The following is a 17,118-nucleotide window of genomic DNA, read 5'->3' on the forward strand; positions in this document are numbered from 1 at the left end:
GATGCCTTATTGGTTAACTGGAAAAAAAACTAAAAAAAGAAGTAAATTTAGAAAAACAAATAAATATTTCTGGAATTGTGGAGTCAAAAGTTTGATCACTCCAATTTTTGTTACTTTAAATTGAATGAATGAGCATTATGCATATTTAAACAAAAAGTTCTGTGTATGAAGACCATACATAGACCACAGCTTTTCTTCTGATTATTTTTTTTCACTTTTAAAAATATTACTTATCACAGAAATCCTAAAAAAGTTGAAACTGTACTGAAGAAAATTTCCAATTAAGTATGACAGCATCAATCTGTTTGTATCTCTCAAGTATTTCCAAAGCCACTTTTGCACTCAAATTTTCATAAGACAGGAATTGAGAGTGGACCACCATTAGAAGACCTCTTTTCAAGAGAAGACTTCAAAATTATGTCTAGTTTTTGTCAACCATTTATTGGCTTAGGCTAAAATAGATTCTGTCAAGGCTAGACAGAAATAGCAATAATAGCATCTGATCTGTGCAAGCTGGTTTTCTTCTGACATACAGCTGCCAATATTCAAAAAATTTGCAAATCAGAAGGCTACATATTTATGAGAACTACTCTCCACAAATCTCAAATTTTATCATGTTTGAAACTTCCTTCCTTGAAATTGGGAACAGTAAACTTGTAAGTGAAACTTGTAAATCAGTTTTATCACTGTCTGGGTGCATATGTATGATATATAAATGTACTTGAAATTCTAAATTGAACTTGTAAGTAGATCTGTTTTTCTACTTCAAATTTCATTTCCTTCTAGGAGGTGGAGGGGAGTCATGGGAGTGTTATGGCTGGTATCATGCATGAATATGCATTTTATACGTTGTGCGTGCTGTACCACACACTTTGCTTACTGCAACGTTCTCACAACAGTAAAGAATTCTTTAGAAAATGATCCAATTGGTTAAATCTACACTTTCAATAAAATCCAACCAGATTCTGATTCACAGAAATAGAGAATGAGCTGTAAATTTCCAGTTCCATACTAAGCTGCAATGATATAAAGCTAAAGAAATCAGGACTGGAGTCTTACTTGCTTGTCTTTCTAATATAACATAGTATACCTCAGTTAAAAAACAGTATCTTCCTCTATTACTACAGTAGAGACAGCCCTTACTGGCACCTCTACTGTTCCAGTTACCTGTAGCACTGATTCAAACCAGTAATAGTTTGCTGTGATAATATAATGATTTATTGCCTGCAATATAATAATGATAATATAATGATTTATTGCCACCAAGCTCAGTGGCATGGTCAACATGCTGGAGGGAAGACATGCCATCCAGAGGGATCTGGACAGGCTTGAGAGATGGGCTCGTGCAAATCGCATGAAGTTCAACTAGGACAAGTGCAGGGTCCTGCACCTGGGACGTGGCAATCCCAGGCACAAATACAGGTTGGGCGGAGAATGGCTGGAGAGCAGCCCTGAGGAGAAGGACTTGGGGGTGTTGGTGGATGAGAAGCTCAACATGAGCCGGCAGTGCACACTGGCAGCCCAGAAAGCCAACCGCATCCTGGGCTGCATCAAGAGAAGTGTGGCCAGCAGGTTGCGGGAGGTGATTATATCCCTCTACTCTGCGCTCGTGAGACCCCATCTGGAATACTGTGTCCAGCTTTGGAGTCCTCAACACAGGAAGGACATGGACCTATCAGAACAGGTCCAGCGGAGGGCCATGAAGATGATCAGAGGGATGGAGCACCTCCCCTACGAAGACAGGCTGAGAGAGCTGGGGTTGTTCAGCCTGGAGAAGAGAAGGCTCCAGGGAGACCTCATAGCAGCCTTCCAATATCTGAAGGGAGCCTACAGGAGAGCCGGAGAGGGACTCTTTGTCAGGAGATGTAGTGACAGGACAAGGGGTAACGGTTTTAAATTGGAAGAGGGGAGATTTAGATTAGATATTAGGAAGAAATTCTTTACTGTAAGGGTAGTGAAGCACTGGAACAGGTTGCCCAGGGAAGCTGTGGCTGCCCCATCCCTGGAAGTGTTTAAGGCCAGGCTGGATGGGGCTTTGAGCAACCTGCTCTAGTGGAGGTGTCCCTGACCATGGCAGGGGGGTTGGAACTCGATGATCTTTAAGGTTCCTTCCAACTCTAACCATTCTATGATTCTATGATTCTGTAAATTACATTCCTTTTGAAAAAATAGTAAAGTGTCTTCGGAGATATTTTATATATAAGGAATAGTTTTATCATTAAAGCTACAGACAATTAAATGTAGAATAACCAGTGACTTTAGGCATTAAGCGAATCAATGGATAGCAGTTTTTTTGTGTGTGCTTTGTCATCTCCAAAGCATCCAAAACATGACTGAAGACAATGGATACACTTCTGGTCTTAATATAATTTGTATATTGTGAAATATTAAAAATGCGAACAGGAAGGAAAGATGCTGTTGGAGGTCAAATAATTTGTAATGCTTTTTCATTTAGTCTAGTTGCTTGGTAAGCTGCTGGGAAAGCATTCCCTTTCGCTTGGCAGTAACCTTCAGAGATCTTTGTAATGCAGTTTTACACGCTTTGTACATTCTTTTCCTCTCATTTTTACACTTGTTTTTGAAGCTATCTGGAAATGTATCCCTATTATCATACAGGCTTATTGGAAGTTGTACCATACCTAAAATAAGCCAATTAATTAGTAATGATGGGCTCTTTTCAGCTGCACACTCATTTTCAAATGAATTTATTGAAGTAAAGGATTTACAGCATATGGACTCACAGACTTCTCATGAGTTAAACTGGCATCCATATGTACAGCTTTCAGTAGAGAACTCTAGAGTAATATTTACAATGTAAATATCAACTTTTATTACATAAGAAACAAATATATCACAACTTTCACTTCACAACATATTTGTTCTGGTTTGATGACTAAAGTCATCTCTTTGAAATACTATGTGGAACTCAAAAATAACTTGTTCTTCTCATAGACTTTACCAGGTGTCCTTCAGAGGTCCTGAAAAGCAAAAGAGGAATATGTTTTAAAAGCCATTTTCAGAAGCAGTTGCATCATGAGGTGTATAAAAGCAGGCAGCAGACAAGAAGTAAGACTTGACAGAAAACAATTGCTGTGCTTGGGGCTGACAAGCATGAGATGGAGCTTGGTGGGCATTACAGCCAGCAGGCAAGGCTGTAGGATGAGGAAGAAATGTTGAAGGAACAGGCAAAAATTTTACTGCACGTTGGCCTACAGTGCACAACAGCTCATTTTGAAAACGACGGTATCCTTGAAATAGATACACGAATTCAGGTTTGTTAATGCATGCTACATCAGCAATTGGGCACTGCGATAAAATGACCAGTAGCATTCAATGCTGAATAAGTGATTAACCTATAGGGATCTGGATCACCATTACAGTCCATAAAAAAGGAAAGGACTAAAAATATTTCCAGGAAGACACGCATGACCCACTGCACCACTGCTGTCTCTCACTTAGTCAATGCCACAAGTTTCAGAAGGTGCCAAATCCAGGAGCAGATATTTTTGCAATAATCTTGTCTAGAAAGAATGTTTCTTTCCTGAATCCCATCACTTGACAAATTATTTTGTTCCTTAAGGGATAAGCAGTTTATGTCTTTTCTAATCTTTGGGAACTTTAGAGGAGCCACTACATTTGTGGAAAGGAAAAGAACATTTTCTTTCAGTCTTGGAAGGAAACAACAGTTTGCAGAAATGTCTTTTATTTCCCCTCCCCACAAAAAAAAAAATTAAAAAAATGTTATCTTCAAGAGTAGCTTTTTTTCTTACTTGCAGCCGAGACACATCTAAATGCCAAAAACCATCCTATCATCAATTTCATAACACACTTTGAGAAGACCAGGCCTGATTCACTTCTGTTACCCCTTCAATTTTATGTCCCTGCAAGTCCTGTGATGTAGAAGGGTTTACACTTCAGTAAACCAACGAATCATATTTGTGAATGATTTTAGAAAAATATTAGTAGCTAAATGGAAAACAGCAATGACAATATTTGCACAGCAGATGATCCCTCTGCGGCACACCTTAGATGGGAGTCAAGTGCCTTCCTAATACTAAGGGTTCATGTTGCTGATCCTATTAGTTCTAGGGGCAACTCCCTTCTAATGAAATAGGTGTTAAACAAAGTGTGCAGCTTTTTTTTCTTTTTCTTTTTCTTTTAATCAAAAGAAATATCCTTGAGTTTGTTCTCTGAAGAAATAATAATCTTTGTAATTAAAAATGAGTCAATTCTGGTCTTATGCTGCAGTGCACACAAGCTGAAACACCCAAGTGAGTTAGGTGCATTATTAACAGTGCCATTTAATTAGGAATTTTCAATAACAGCAATCATGGGATAACTTAATTATTGTTATTAAAATGATTATTATATTCAGACACAATCCCTATAGAAATATGCAGCCTTTCATGGAACATGGCTCTTTTCTAGATGATTCTGCCTTTCTGATAGGCCACACTTCATGTGTAACTAATCTAATTTTATGGGTCAAGTCAAGTAACAGATAGCAAGAGGAAAGAAAATCTGGGCATACCAGTGGGAGGTGGCTCAGCAGCTCATCTACAGAATCATAGTTTTCTGAGAAGGAAGGTTCAAGTTCTGCTTCATCTCGAAGTTTAGCGGGGTTTAACTCTTCCTGGCTGTTGTGGATCAGAAACAAGTTTTATTGCTTTCAGAAGAAAAAGCGATCAAGAAGCCACCTTCTAACTGTAGCTATTGCATGTTTTGTTACACCTATACCAAAGTGTTATAAATCGCATGAAATAACGTTTAACAGATGAAAAGACATGAGAATTTAAAAGCAGCTGTCTAAATGAGTGAATATGCAAACAGAATATAAGATTTACAAAAACATATGCTGGCACTTCTCACCTATACCAATTAAGTCTTTCTGGGACTTCTAAATTTTCATTTTATGTGCTTACTTAAAGGCAAATTGTCAACAAATAGTGCATTTTCTTTATAAATTTTTTGTTCATGTTCCATAGCTCTGTGGATTTTTCTTTAAGAGGTCTTTTTAATAAATAAAACCATTTTAAGAATCTGTCAGAAGCCTTTTAAAATCGCCAGATGCTGTCTCCTCTTTATTCTTTTATTCTAATCTGATCGTAGTGTCTGTTCCAGTCTGGAACAAAACACTGTCTGTATTTGAAAAGCAGGTTATAAACTACGTTATAAGTCTTTAATGTCCATTGCTTTTGTTTGTCCTCTCTTAATACCATACAAGTATTGAAACAATATATATTTGCTTTCTTGTAGTACCTTCTTTTTCCAGTTAAAACTGAGTTTAAGTATTTCTTCACAGCCATTTGCTTTCGAAAGCGGCTGTAGTTGTCAGTGAAGACAGCGTCAGAGTGGCGTTTGACAGGACTGTCCTGGGAGCTGGTAATACAAAAAAATTAATAGACAATATCCTTTTAAAAGAAGATACCATTAAAAGAGTGAAACAAAGTTTACAATATTGATTAGCTAAATATAATCAAATTTTCATTTCAGAGTTCATTTCCAACTATGACTTTGGATCATCTGTTGAAAAGAAGCCACTGCTTCTATTGCTTAGTACGTATTTTAGTAGCAAGGATCAAATTCTAAGGATCAATATTCAGAGGTTTTGGGCACACCTTCCACTGATTTCTTTCTCCTGCTCAACTTTACCATGGCCCATGCAATTAGGATCCATATTCAATGATTTCTAGAATCCCTGTCCCAGGAATTCTGCAGGATCAAATGGCTGGATGTGGATTTCACAACTCCCTCCTGTCTGTTCTCATAGCCCAGGTTACTGACTTTATTCTGATTTCAATCATTTGCATAACTATATTTTAGTGCAATGCCAATGTGCAGACTGGTTCAAGTCACAGTAAACTCTTAAAGGACCTGATCACTGTTTATACTCAACTCAGTGAGGACAGAGCCTACCTCTGGGGAAAGCAGGAGCGTAGCATCACATAAGTAGCTACAAATGCTTGTTTTAATGAGGTATCAGGAGACAAAACACACCTTGTGCAAACTGGGAGGCCTATTTTTCATTCACAATCTTGGGAAGCCTCAGTGTGTTCTGCTTTAAATGATCTCTGTTAGTTTATAGCGTATGAGAAACTGGCACTATATGTTCTGGAACAAAGGCAGCATTGACATAAATGCAGGACCGAATTTTCAGTCAGCTTTTGAATATATGAAGTAGGCACTCAAAGGAACTGTCATATGGGATCAGACCAAAGTATTCTACTGTTCCGTTCCCAAGAGCGCCCAGTAGCTACTGCTTAGGGATAAGAAAGCAGGGAAGTGTACAGTGATCCTTCCCAGCATCCTGCGACCATTCGTTTATGAATGTCCTTGTCTGGAGGCTGCATCCAGATCGCTTGTCTACGGATTTCCCTCATTCCTTTTCAAATCCTTCTATAATACAGATCTCCCAAACATCTGGCGAGATGTTCTATAGTACGAAAAAAAAAAAGCATTTTTGTTTTCACTGTAAACTAATCATTTCTTAATTTCATCGAGCATTGCCCTGTTGTTAGGTAAGTACTGAGTAATCAATCAGTTTGTATGCACTTTTTTCATTCATCCACCAAGCTAGCAAAAACACTATCAGATAAAAAAATTAGCAAATTGACATTATAATCATTACAATATTGCCAGTATTTATTACCAGTGCTACGTGCAGTGTCTGTTCCTCTACCCTCACAGCTGTATCAGGAATAAATAGTAACATACTCATTTAGTAACAAATACCACTGAGTTGTTGCATAGGATTTTCAGCTCCCCCATTATTATATCAGTTTTTCTTTCATTATCTCTAAATAGCAAAAATGAGAACTTAGGTACAGTAGGGTAAAAAATTGTCAATGAAGCCAGCTAGGAAAAAAATCTACCTAATGTAAGTGTCACCTCACCTAACTCGTTTTCTAATAAGCGAATGCAGATATCTCTTCACAGCAAGTTTAGCCAAAAGATGGCTGTAGACACTGGTGAAAATTCCATCAGCATGCCTTGCATTTCTGAAATGGACAATAAATAAACTCTACAATACAACCTGGGTTCATATCATTTTGATAACTTTTATTTTGTAAACATATTACTTTCCTTAAGTTATCTATTGTACATATTAGATTAAGCTAATTTCATAAAACAACTTCCAGATTTTCACAATATACTTTTTAGCCTGTCCTGGGAAGTGAATGAAATCATCATGCCAGAACGGCAATGCAATCAACATTTCTGCAGACATTCCTACTGCTACCAGAGGCCAGGTGGGGCTTTTTCTGTAATTGATTCTTCCTTTCCTATTTCTGTTTGAAAATGCGACCAATCTTTTGGCATAATTCAAATAGTGCATCATCATTTGTATTTATGATAATAAAGAAACTCACCTATCAATAATTCTGGACAGATCGAAATAGAATTTCTCATTTTCAGGTAGTGTGTTCTGCAAAATGTCTGATTCAGACTTTAATGACCCGTGGGCATGCTCAGGTTCACTGGCTCCATCAAATGACATTCTGTTTCCCAATCTGTTGGAGAAGGAAACCATGTAAAATACAGTTAGCTGAGGACATGCAACACTTCATTGCAACTTACATTCTGGTTTGTGTCAAAATGCACATCTACCTACTTGAATCTATAAGGCATTTTAAAGCAGTCTGTATAAAACACAAATCACTTTTGGATATAATCCACGCTCAGTGATAGAGTAATTGATGTAACAGACCCTTCTCTCTAATGCATATTTTCTAGATATGTGTTGTCATTGCACACAATTTATTCCAGTGAACAGCGCATAATGTATGGCAATTACAGCTCAAGTGACAACCATGAAGCTTTTCATACTAACTATGTTTTATATAAACGATGGATGGAATTACGAGCCTCCACCCATGCAAAGAGCAAACAGTTCCTGTGAAGTACTTACCTTCCAATTAAGACTTAAAATGTGCATTGAAATGCAATATGAAATGCTTCTTAGGCCTTCTCTAAAGAAAGTGCATACACCATCAAGAACTCCAAACTAAATATGAAGTACAGTCACATATCGCTATGTGGTCTTATTCTCTCATGTTTAAATTAATTTGCTAGTTGCAAGTTAAAAAAGGTTCACATTTAATGTTTTTAAATGTATCATAGCAATTGCTCTGTATAACTGATTTACAGTTACTTCACATTTTCATGAACTGCAGTTTCTTATGATGTGGCATATTTTATCAAGGGCAACCTGACTGCATAGCAGCAGTTTAGCATCAAAGGTTTCTTTCAGCTGCTATTATGTTCCGTGGCTGACAACAGGCTCCCATGGCTATAGTAAACCTCTGTGTGTGATTATGTGCAAAAATCACATGCTAAAACTAGGATAGGCTATTGTCCTTGTAATTTTACGGTCATTACAGCTATTAGTAATGCTTATATATCGGAGGCATGTAAGATTTCTGTCTGGTAAAACAAAAAGTAAAGTTACTGTGGAAATAAACCAACTCAAGTCACACCTTTTGAAAATCGGTCACTCTGCTGTTTTTCTGTACCGTTTTCCTTTGGTCTTTTTACACTTTATGTTCCTCTCACCTGAACATAAAACGTACCTTCCTGGCATCTGATGTACTTTAGTTAGACAACTAATAACAACTTTAACAATTAAAAGCATGCAGCAGGACAAAAGCAACACATCAGCCCACACGCACCACTTCTCCTCATGCATGATTTAGCAATTTTTAGTATGTTCAGGTTTGCCCATGTATGTCTCTGCTTTTCAAAAGATGCATCCGCCTAGCTGAACTTTGGGGATAAAGGAGCTTTCCCGCAAGAAAAGCCGAGACTGTTTCGATGGACATTCGTCGTGTCCCGGAGCACATGTTAACACGCATCCTCTACACCGTCTACATACACTGTGGTGACCGACAGCCAGCGTGGCGGCTGGTGCCTCTGAGGGTGCATGTCTGTCTCGGGGGGCTTTTAGAGGGCAGGTTCGGTTGGGCTGGTCCCCGCACGCTTGGCCGAAGTCCCAGGCGCGGAGATGCGCGCCCGCCAGCTCCCCAGCAAACCCCCCGACAGGGCTCGCCGCACCCTGCGCTTGTCGGATGAGCGCAGCGGAACACCGGCGCTTGCCACAGCCCCCTCGGCCTCCCAGAAGACATCAAACCCGAGCGGGTCGCGGAGCGGAGCCCGGCCCTTACCGCGGGACGGCGGGGAAGGCGGCCCCCCGCGGGGGCAGCGCCCGCGCCCGCCAGCAGAGGGCGCTGAGGAGGGCGAGGGCGAGGAGGCGCGGGGAGGCGCCGCGGTGCTCCATGGCCGCCACCTGCGGAGGGAAGAGCGCAGCCGTCACCCACCGACCCGCCCGCAACCCACCGGCCGACGGGCAACCCGACCCGCCACCGGCCCCGGGAGACGCCGCCGGCAGCGGGGTCGCCGCGGCAGGGGAGCTACCGGCGGGCAGGGAGAGGTGTCACCCCCCGAAGACGACCCCCGGCCCCAGTGCGGGTGTGTGTGGGGGCGTGTGTGCAGCAGCGCCCGGGCTTTAGCGACCTTAAAAAAAATACCTATGTTTTTTTCAGCGGTAAAATAAAAAGAAGGGTCCCTCCCCGGCTGCCCTGGACGGTCAGACCCGCTCTGCGCGACCCCGACGGTCCCTGCAGGTCCAGGAGGAGAGAAGGGAAGTCGGAGGGGACCGGGACGCCCTCCTCATCCGCGGGGAAGTTGCCGCTGCGGCGGAGGGAAAGTTACTCACGGAGCCGCGAGTCCGTCGGCGGGGCTGGCTGGGCGGGCGCGGAGCGGAGCGGTGCGCTGCGCTGCTGGGGTCCTGCGCCCTGTCCCGCTGCGCGGCTGCCGGGATGGCGGCGGCGGAGGCTGAGGAGGATGGGGAAGAAGAGGAGAGCTCCGTCCCGCCGCACGCTCTGAGCTGCCCGCCGCGCCGCCGCGTTTTATAGCGTTTACACGTTTCTGCTTCCGAAGAAGCAATCACGTTACTGGGGAGACGTCACCCTTCCCAAGGGGACGGTCGCTTTGTTCAGGACAGTCAGAGACTTATCTTTAATTCATGAGCAGCCGCGCACCCTACCTCTTCCCCCCACCCCACCCCCTTCACCCCACCACCCCCTCCCCCGGCCGTTATTTGATTTATATTAATGAGTTAGTTTTGCGGGGAGCAGGGCTCCGTCGGCAGCGTGATTCCGCCTCGCAAAGCAGAAGAGCAGGCTGCTGGCGGGAGCTGCGGGGGGCACACCGCAACGCGACCCCCCGCCCGCACCCGGGGCAGCCGGTAGGGGAAGTGGCTGCACCCCACACCCTCCCCCGGGGCCCTTCACTCCCTCCCCGAGCGCTTCCTCGCCAAGCCCCCTCCCCGGCCCCGGGGTTGCTCCTTTCCCGAGCCCTTCGCCGGCGTTTTCAGGCAGAGCCGGTCCATCTCTGTCCCCCTGCCGGGGGTCCCCTCCCGGGGCGCGCCGTCGGAGGGGCCGCCGCTCGCACAAGCCGCAGCACCTGAGCGCTCAGGGGCTGCGCCGCAGGGAACTGGCCTTAACACCTAAATCTTTCTAGGGGCTTTAGCTTGATTTTAGCGGGCGGCGGGGTGTTTGCCAGTCTTTGCTTTTTCGTTTAAACCGGGTGTGTTCGTGGGAAACGGATCAGCCCCCTCACCCAAGCACCGTAGGTGCTTCTAACCGTTGTGCCGCTGCGCACCCGCTGCGCTGGCGCGCAGGTAGGGAGGCTGGAGCCCATGTTAAACCCCCACGCGCGGCATGTTAGCTCTTCCCGCTAACACGTCCCAAACCCAGACTTCTGGGCTGGAGTCACTGCCACAGCAAGGGAGAATCAGGTAGTTTCAAGCCTTCGATTTTCGCCTTCCAGTTTTCCCTGCCTCAAAGAGCCCCGTGGGCAGGAGGGAAAGAAACACGGGGAAAGCGGGCGTGGGACCCGCGGGCGGGTAAGCACCTCTTCAGTGTCGCACGGTGTCTTTACAGTGCCTGCCCTGAAATACCTGCCAAAGAATCGCGGCAAGAATTTCGGCTGAAAAGGTCATTATCCTCTTTAATTTTTTCTCTCTCTTTCCGCCCCCCCCCCCTCCCCCCGCCCCGGCCCTTGAGCTTTTGTGCCTCTAATCCTCCTACTCAGTAAGTAACGATTGTACCAAATCCATACAGACGATTTCACCATTTCTTCTTACTTCTAATACGTTTCTCCTCTGTTTCATGTTTCACTAAAAGGCAGGCTCGATGCTGCGATGCTTAATCACATTTTCTAATTCAGTTACATAAAAATTAAGTGAATTAGATTAAAAATGCCTGGAAATTTGTTTCTCGGATGACAGCTGTGACTAAAACCAGAGTTCCTGCAGTAGTCTAATTTCAGGAAATTTTCCCCTTGTTACCACATAACTAGAGGTCGAAGAAACAATTCTGCTCTGGAATGGTGAGATGAGCATCAATAGCACCGTAGTGCACCCTCACCCCTCAGAAATATCCCAGCAAGGGAGTAGAGGAGTTGTGCTGGATGCACGACCTGGGAAAGTTCAAGGGGCTTCACCCAAGCGCTTTGAAAGAAAAGAGAGGAGGAGAAACCCAGCTCCTGCGTGGCGTGAAGACGCGTCGCTGGGGCGCTGCGGAGGCTGCGGCTGCCCAGCCTCCCGGCCCGGAGGGGCGAGCTGGGAGGGGAAGAAGGCGACTCTAGGGCTGGAGGGCGCGGGCACACCGCGGCCAGTGCCCCGCCGGGCTCCGGGAGGGGGCTGGGGGGGAAGCGCCGGGGCGCCGCGGCTCCGCACGTCCCCGGTCCCTCCGAGGGTACCGCTGCGGGAAAAGCCCAAACGCAGCCGGCAGGAACCGGAGAAGACAGGAAAAGTTTCCTTTCAGCAGGCTGGAGAGGGAGGGTCTCGCAGGAGTCCTGTGAGCTTCCGTCCCTGGGAGGGAGGAAAGGAGCCGCCGACTAAATCCAAGGGATATGTGAAAAACAAGTCTGTTGACAGTTGCTACGTATGTGCTATATGGGTGGCTGCATACGGTGAGGAAATGTATATAGACTGCACTGCCAAAGAAATTTGAGAATCACTGGTAAATCAGTACTTTTTCGCTATGCCATGCCATAGCATGCCATGCCATACCACACCTTACCATACCATACCATACCGCACCACACCACACCACACTATACCATACCATACCATACTCACTTATTTATCACACCTGGTAAATCCGGTTTGCTGTAACATTGTTCCCCTTTTTGCAGGGAGTAAGTACACTAGATTGGACAAGGGAGTAACATTCTGTAGTGCTGGCTAAAATGTCTCAGAACCTCTGTAGGGATGGCAGTATTCCTAAAAGACCCCTCTCTATTGCCCCTTTATGACCTGAGCAATCTTTAGTGCATATATTATCTTACAATACCACCTATTTTCCCTATGCTGTGGATAAGAAACTGAATCATAGGGAGATTAAGTGGATTCCCCTCCTTTACCCAGGAAATCTCCAGTAGAGCTTTGAATTGATCCCAGAGGCCCCAAACACTTTTCAATTGCACTATCAGTTGTCTGCATTTCCCTTCAACACCCTGTTGCACCCATTGAATTCTCCTCTTGAATCCAGATAAACTGAAGAAGAGATGCTACCTCGCTCCTTCTCCTGTGATAGGACACGGGGTAATGGCTTTAAACTAAAAAAGGGAAGATTTAGACTAGATATACGGAAGAGATTTGTTTACAATAAGGGTGCTGAAACACCAGATTGCCCAGTCTGCCCAGAGAGGTGGTAGATGCCCCATCCCTGGAAACATTCAAGGTCACATTGGACAAGGCTCTGAGCATCCTGATCTAGTTGAAGATGTCGCTGCGTATTGCAGGGGAGGTTGGACTAGATGAGCTTTAAAGGTCCCTTCCAACCCAAACTATTCCATGATTCCATGATTTCTCAGGAAGATTTATATTGAGAGAGGTTGTTTTGGGATGAATGAGATGGGTTTTGGGTGGCAAACCAAATTCTAGTCCTTTTCAACTTTTGTATTTTTCCTGGAGTTTACGTAAAACATTTCCAGCAAGTCATTAAAATGAAAATAATTTTTTTTAAACAGGTGGAGAACCCCCCCTTTTCTGTAGGAGTCCCAAGTGAGTCCTTAAAGATATAGCCAGATGGACCCTTTTTGGATGGTAACTCCTGCTGTCTTCTACTCACAGAAACTCTACCCTTTCAGGAAAGAATCACTTAGAAAAAATTAGTGCTTGGGAGCTTCTCCAGGATAATAATTAGACACAGGTAACTCTTGGGAAGTCAAGTATTTTGCAGCGACTGTTGCAGGAATCCTGATGCATAGCAGCTCCACATTTACTGAACCTTTTATCTTCGGTCTGTATGTTATCAAATATCTTCTGGTTACTTTACACCTTTGCTTTGTTTTCTTTAATGCTCCACTTAACAAACAAACAAACAAAGTCTCATAATCATACAATGGGAAATATTTGGAAATGATGGAAATCTGAATAGACAAGATTGAGTGAAGGACAGAAGCTTATCTCACCATTTGTATACAAACTTGTGTGATGTATATATAAACCAAGCATCACCTAAAATAGCTACATCATCTAGGGGAAAGAGATTTGGGATTTTTTAGGTTTGTTAGCTAGATTTGATTACTATTTTTAGCAGGTACAACTGCGCTGAAATTGATGGGCTAAAAAAACTCTTAAAGCCAAATCCTTAGATGAGGGAAATCTACTTAGTTCCATGGAGGACCTGCTTAACATTTACCAGATTTATCATGTAATTGTATTTTAAAAAGAGAAATTACATCAGCAATAGAAATATTGTTTTACTTCGGAAAAAAAAAAGTAAAATAATAAAAGACAGTTTTAGAGCTTGCGTATTATATCAGAAAAGGAAACTTCTACTGACTCATGAGCTCTGCCTCACAGAATCATTGGGTCTGCAGAATCTCCCTTGTGTATTACAACTCAAGTTCCTGTAGATGAGTTCAGAAGCTCTGCCTTTGATCCCATAGCCGTATCACATTGATCCATGAGTTTTTAAAGCTTATAGAGCAGATTGATGGAGCGCTATCATTTAGCAGTGAGCAGAACAGCTTTTCCAACTTCCACAAAAGAGGTAAAAGAAGAAATGTCAATAAACTGTATATGAAGAGTAAAAAATACAAATAAAAAGTGATAAACTAACCTGCCCTTCCCTAATCCTTTATGGTATGATTAGCATAATCTCCAATTCATGCTCTCAGCACCCTGTTGCCTTGCTTTGTCCTGCTCTCCCATAAACATTCATATTCTCCAATATCACTTGGTTGGAAAAAATAGATGAGGTCCCTTGCTGAAACTTGTCCCAGCTTCGCTCTCTTTGCATGTATCTCTGAATGCTTCTCAGGAGAAATAAGGAGAAAACCATCAGTTCATTCTTTTAGGTAAGTTTTATTTCAAAAGCACAGTCCCCGTTCTATCATACTTTTAGCCTGAGTCAGTACTGCAGACTCAGAAATGTGACAGTAAACAGAATAAAACACAGACAAATATTCTGCAATCGGAAACTCATGACTTGCCTCTTGCAGCAGAAACATTCAGCAGAAGAGTGCTTGTCTCCTTGGTTCCCAGGCTGTGAGGCGTCACACAGGTGGAACAGGGGAGTCTTCATTTCCTCTTTCACTTGTCTTGAGCCCTGTTCTCAGGTCACAAGTGTGGATCCTCAGAACAGAGTCATTAATTGGAGTAAACTCCCACAACAAGTAGATTATATTAACAAATATACCTATTATGTACAACACTTGTACAAGTCCTTCCTATTCCAAGTGGTACCTTTGCCTCACGACTCTATGTGAGTAAACAACTTCCAGATTCTGTTTTCAAAATCCCTGGAACATTTGGATTATGCCCATGACTTCCAATGACTCTTCCGCTTCTTGCATTAGTATGTCCTGGCATGTCATGAACACAGACATGCTTGATTAAAACTTCCTAGTGGATACCATGATGAGCAAAAGGCAGGAGAGCTACCAGAGCATCCAGTGGTACTCCCAAGGGTCTTTTTGCCTGGTCTATCGTGCCATCTAGGAAAACTCCTGTTGCTTGTAGTTTAATTCTGTGTTTTCATACCCCCTTCTCTCTCACCCCAAAGTGCAATCTCAGCTCCTCTCAAAGACTCCAAAGCAGTTTGGGATAGACATTTTGTTCTCCAAGTGTTTATGCTGTTTGGTATGTGCTTGAACTACTGCTTCATGTCCTTCTGGTTCATGGTATGCAGCTGTCCTAGAAGTGTCAGTCCAAATTCCTTCTCATTCTTTAGCATGGGCGTGATGTTTTTGCCATGCCTCTCTCAATATCAGACAGATGTATTCTGAACTCATTCCTCAGGAAGATCCATGACGATGCAAGCTTTAACAGAAACTTTAGTATTTTTAGTTTTCTTTCAAAGCAATCTCCTTTTAAAGCTCCACCTAACTTTTTTAAAAATAATTTCATTCACCTTAAAACCCAGGAAATCACACAGTTAATACAAAACTTGTCAGGAGCCAGGGTAGTTTCTGGTTTGGGCATGTTGGGTATTCTGTGGTTTTAGCAAGCTATCTGAAATATCTCCTACTTCTACCAGCCCTCCCAAAATCTTCCCCTTCAGCAAAGGATCAGATGATACTTCCATCACCTGAAATGTGTTCCTCCTCCCGCACCTGGCCCAGCCCATTCCTCTCCTCTGCAAATCTACAATAACATCTGCATATGTCAACAATGTATGTATTTAAGATGCCCCAGCATTTAGACTCAGCTTCTCATCCATTTTCAGTCAAGTTTTTGCTTCACAGAGTTTCAAGGGTTTTCTACATAAATTGACTTGGCTATACAAAACTGGATTTTTTATGGTGAACCTTTGAAAAAACACTTTATTCTTCATGATATTCTAACATATGTAAATTTCTCTAAGCTAATATCTAATTATCTAACCAGATATTAAGAACAATCTTTCAAACCTGTGTCCCTACATTGTACTCATGCTTTCGGGCCTGACACCTGTATTTGTGTCTGTTTGTGGGTGGGGTGGGGTGTGGTTGTGGGTGTTTGTTTTGGTTTGGTTTTGGTGTTGGTGTTCTGGGATTTTTTGGGTGTGGTTTGTTTTTTTTTGTTTTGTTTTGTTTGTTTGTGGGTTGGTTTTTTTTATTGGTTGGACTCAATGGTCTCAAAGGTCCCATCCAACCAAAAATATTCTGTGATTCTGTAATTGATACCTTATGGATGTCTTTTTGCCTCTACCTGTACAAGAGGAATACAAAATGGAAATAACCTCCAGAATCCCTTCATATTACCTGTTAAAACCCATACAACAGCACCAATATGGAGCTCAAAAGTTAGAAGGAGAGCCTGAGAGCAAACATGCCTGGGGCACCTCAGCTTACCCTGATTCGCTGTTGATACTCACCTCATGGAGTCTGGTTGCAAGTTCATCAGAAGCTCAGGCAATCCAAGAAATTAATGATGCTAATGTCTAGAAGCACATCTCCAGATGCAGCCAAGCTGTTAAAAGCCCCTTTTCCTTCCTATCTACTTCTCATACTCGCTACAAAAAAACCCATGAAACATCAGAGAATTTAGTCCATTTATATGTTTGTAACTGTATGATTGGAATCTTTCATGGGGTGTACACCATAACACCTGTGCTGAAAGGACTGGGATACTTCTCCAATTTGTCATAGATCCTTTCCCCACGTATAGTACAAGGCTCTAGACTGTGCACATGGCAACATTCTTTTTGTGTCCCCTCAGTGAACATTGCTACTACTGCACTGTCTGGAAGCTCGTGAGAGCAGACGTATCATCTCAGGATATAGAGAAACCCACGTCAGTCAGGCTGGAAGGCACATCTTAAGATGCTAATTATGCCAGGATAACTTTATTCCTTGAACTGACCTAATCATCACAAGTTCTTTATTTACCAAGCTGAAAAAAGCAACCGTCTAAAAGCTATGGCAGAAACAAGCTAAAAATGCTTCAGTCTCAGGCAATTACCACTATTGTCTTCATGGAAAAAGAGCTGAGAGAGATTTTCTAAAACTGTCCATGTGTATAAAGGGCATAGTGTAACGTGCTGTCTTTTAGCCCTACTCTATGCCTAATGTACACTATTATGGCTCTGAAAATTTATATTCACATCTAGTTTCTATGAAGAA

The 17,118-nt window shown here is 42.9% G+C and overlaps 1 protein-coding gene across 1 annotated transcript; it reads right to left on the bottom strand.

Annotated features, from left to right (window-relative positions):
• Positions 1-2,969: 2,969 nt before the first annotated feature.
• On the bottom strand, positions 2,970-9,274 carry VIP (vasoactive intestinal peptide). The gene is made up of 6 exons (XM_074144638.1): positions 9,162-9,274; positions 7,371-7,511; positions 6,894-6,998; positions 5,260-5,379; positions 4,532-4,637; positions 2,970-2,978 (listed from the first exon to the last, which is right to left on the bottom strand). The coding sequence occupies exons 1-6, from the start codon at positions 9,272-9,274 to the stop codon at positions 2,970-2,972; spliced, it is 594 nt and encodes a 197-aa protein (XP_074000739.1).
• Between the last annotated feature and the right edge of the window lie 7,844 nt (positions 9,275-17,118).

Source organism: Numenius arquata, chromosome 2 (assembly GCF_964106895.1).
Source record: "Numenius arquata chromosome 2, bNumArq3.hap1.1, whole genome shotgun sequence".
NCBI classification, from domain to species: Eukaryota; Metazoa; Chordata; class Aves; order Charadriiformes; family Scolopacidae; genus Numenius; species Numenius arquata.

Excerpts from the sequence above, each read along its gene's own strand:
- VIP (XM_074144638.1), bottom strand. The coding sequence starts at position 9,274 with ATGGAGCACCGCGGCGCCTCCCCGCGCCTCCTCGCCCTCGCCCTCCTC. Across the intron at positions 7,512-9,161 it reads GCCTTCCCCGCCGTCCCGCG|ATTGGGAAACAGAATGTCAT; the intron begins GTAAGGGCCGGG and ends CTTCTCCAACAG. Across the intron at positions 6,999-7,370 it reads CTGTCCAGAATTATTGATAG|AAATGCAAGGCATGCTGATG; the intron begins GTGAGTTTCTTT and ends TGTCCATTTCAG.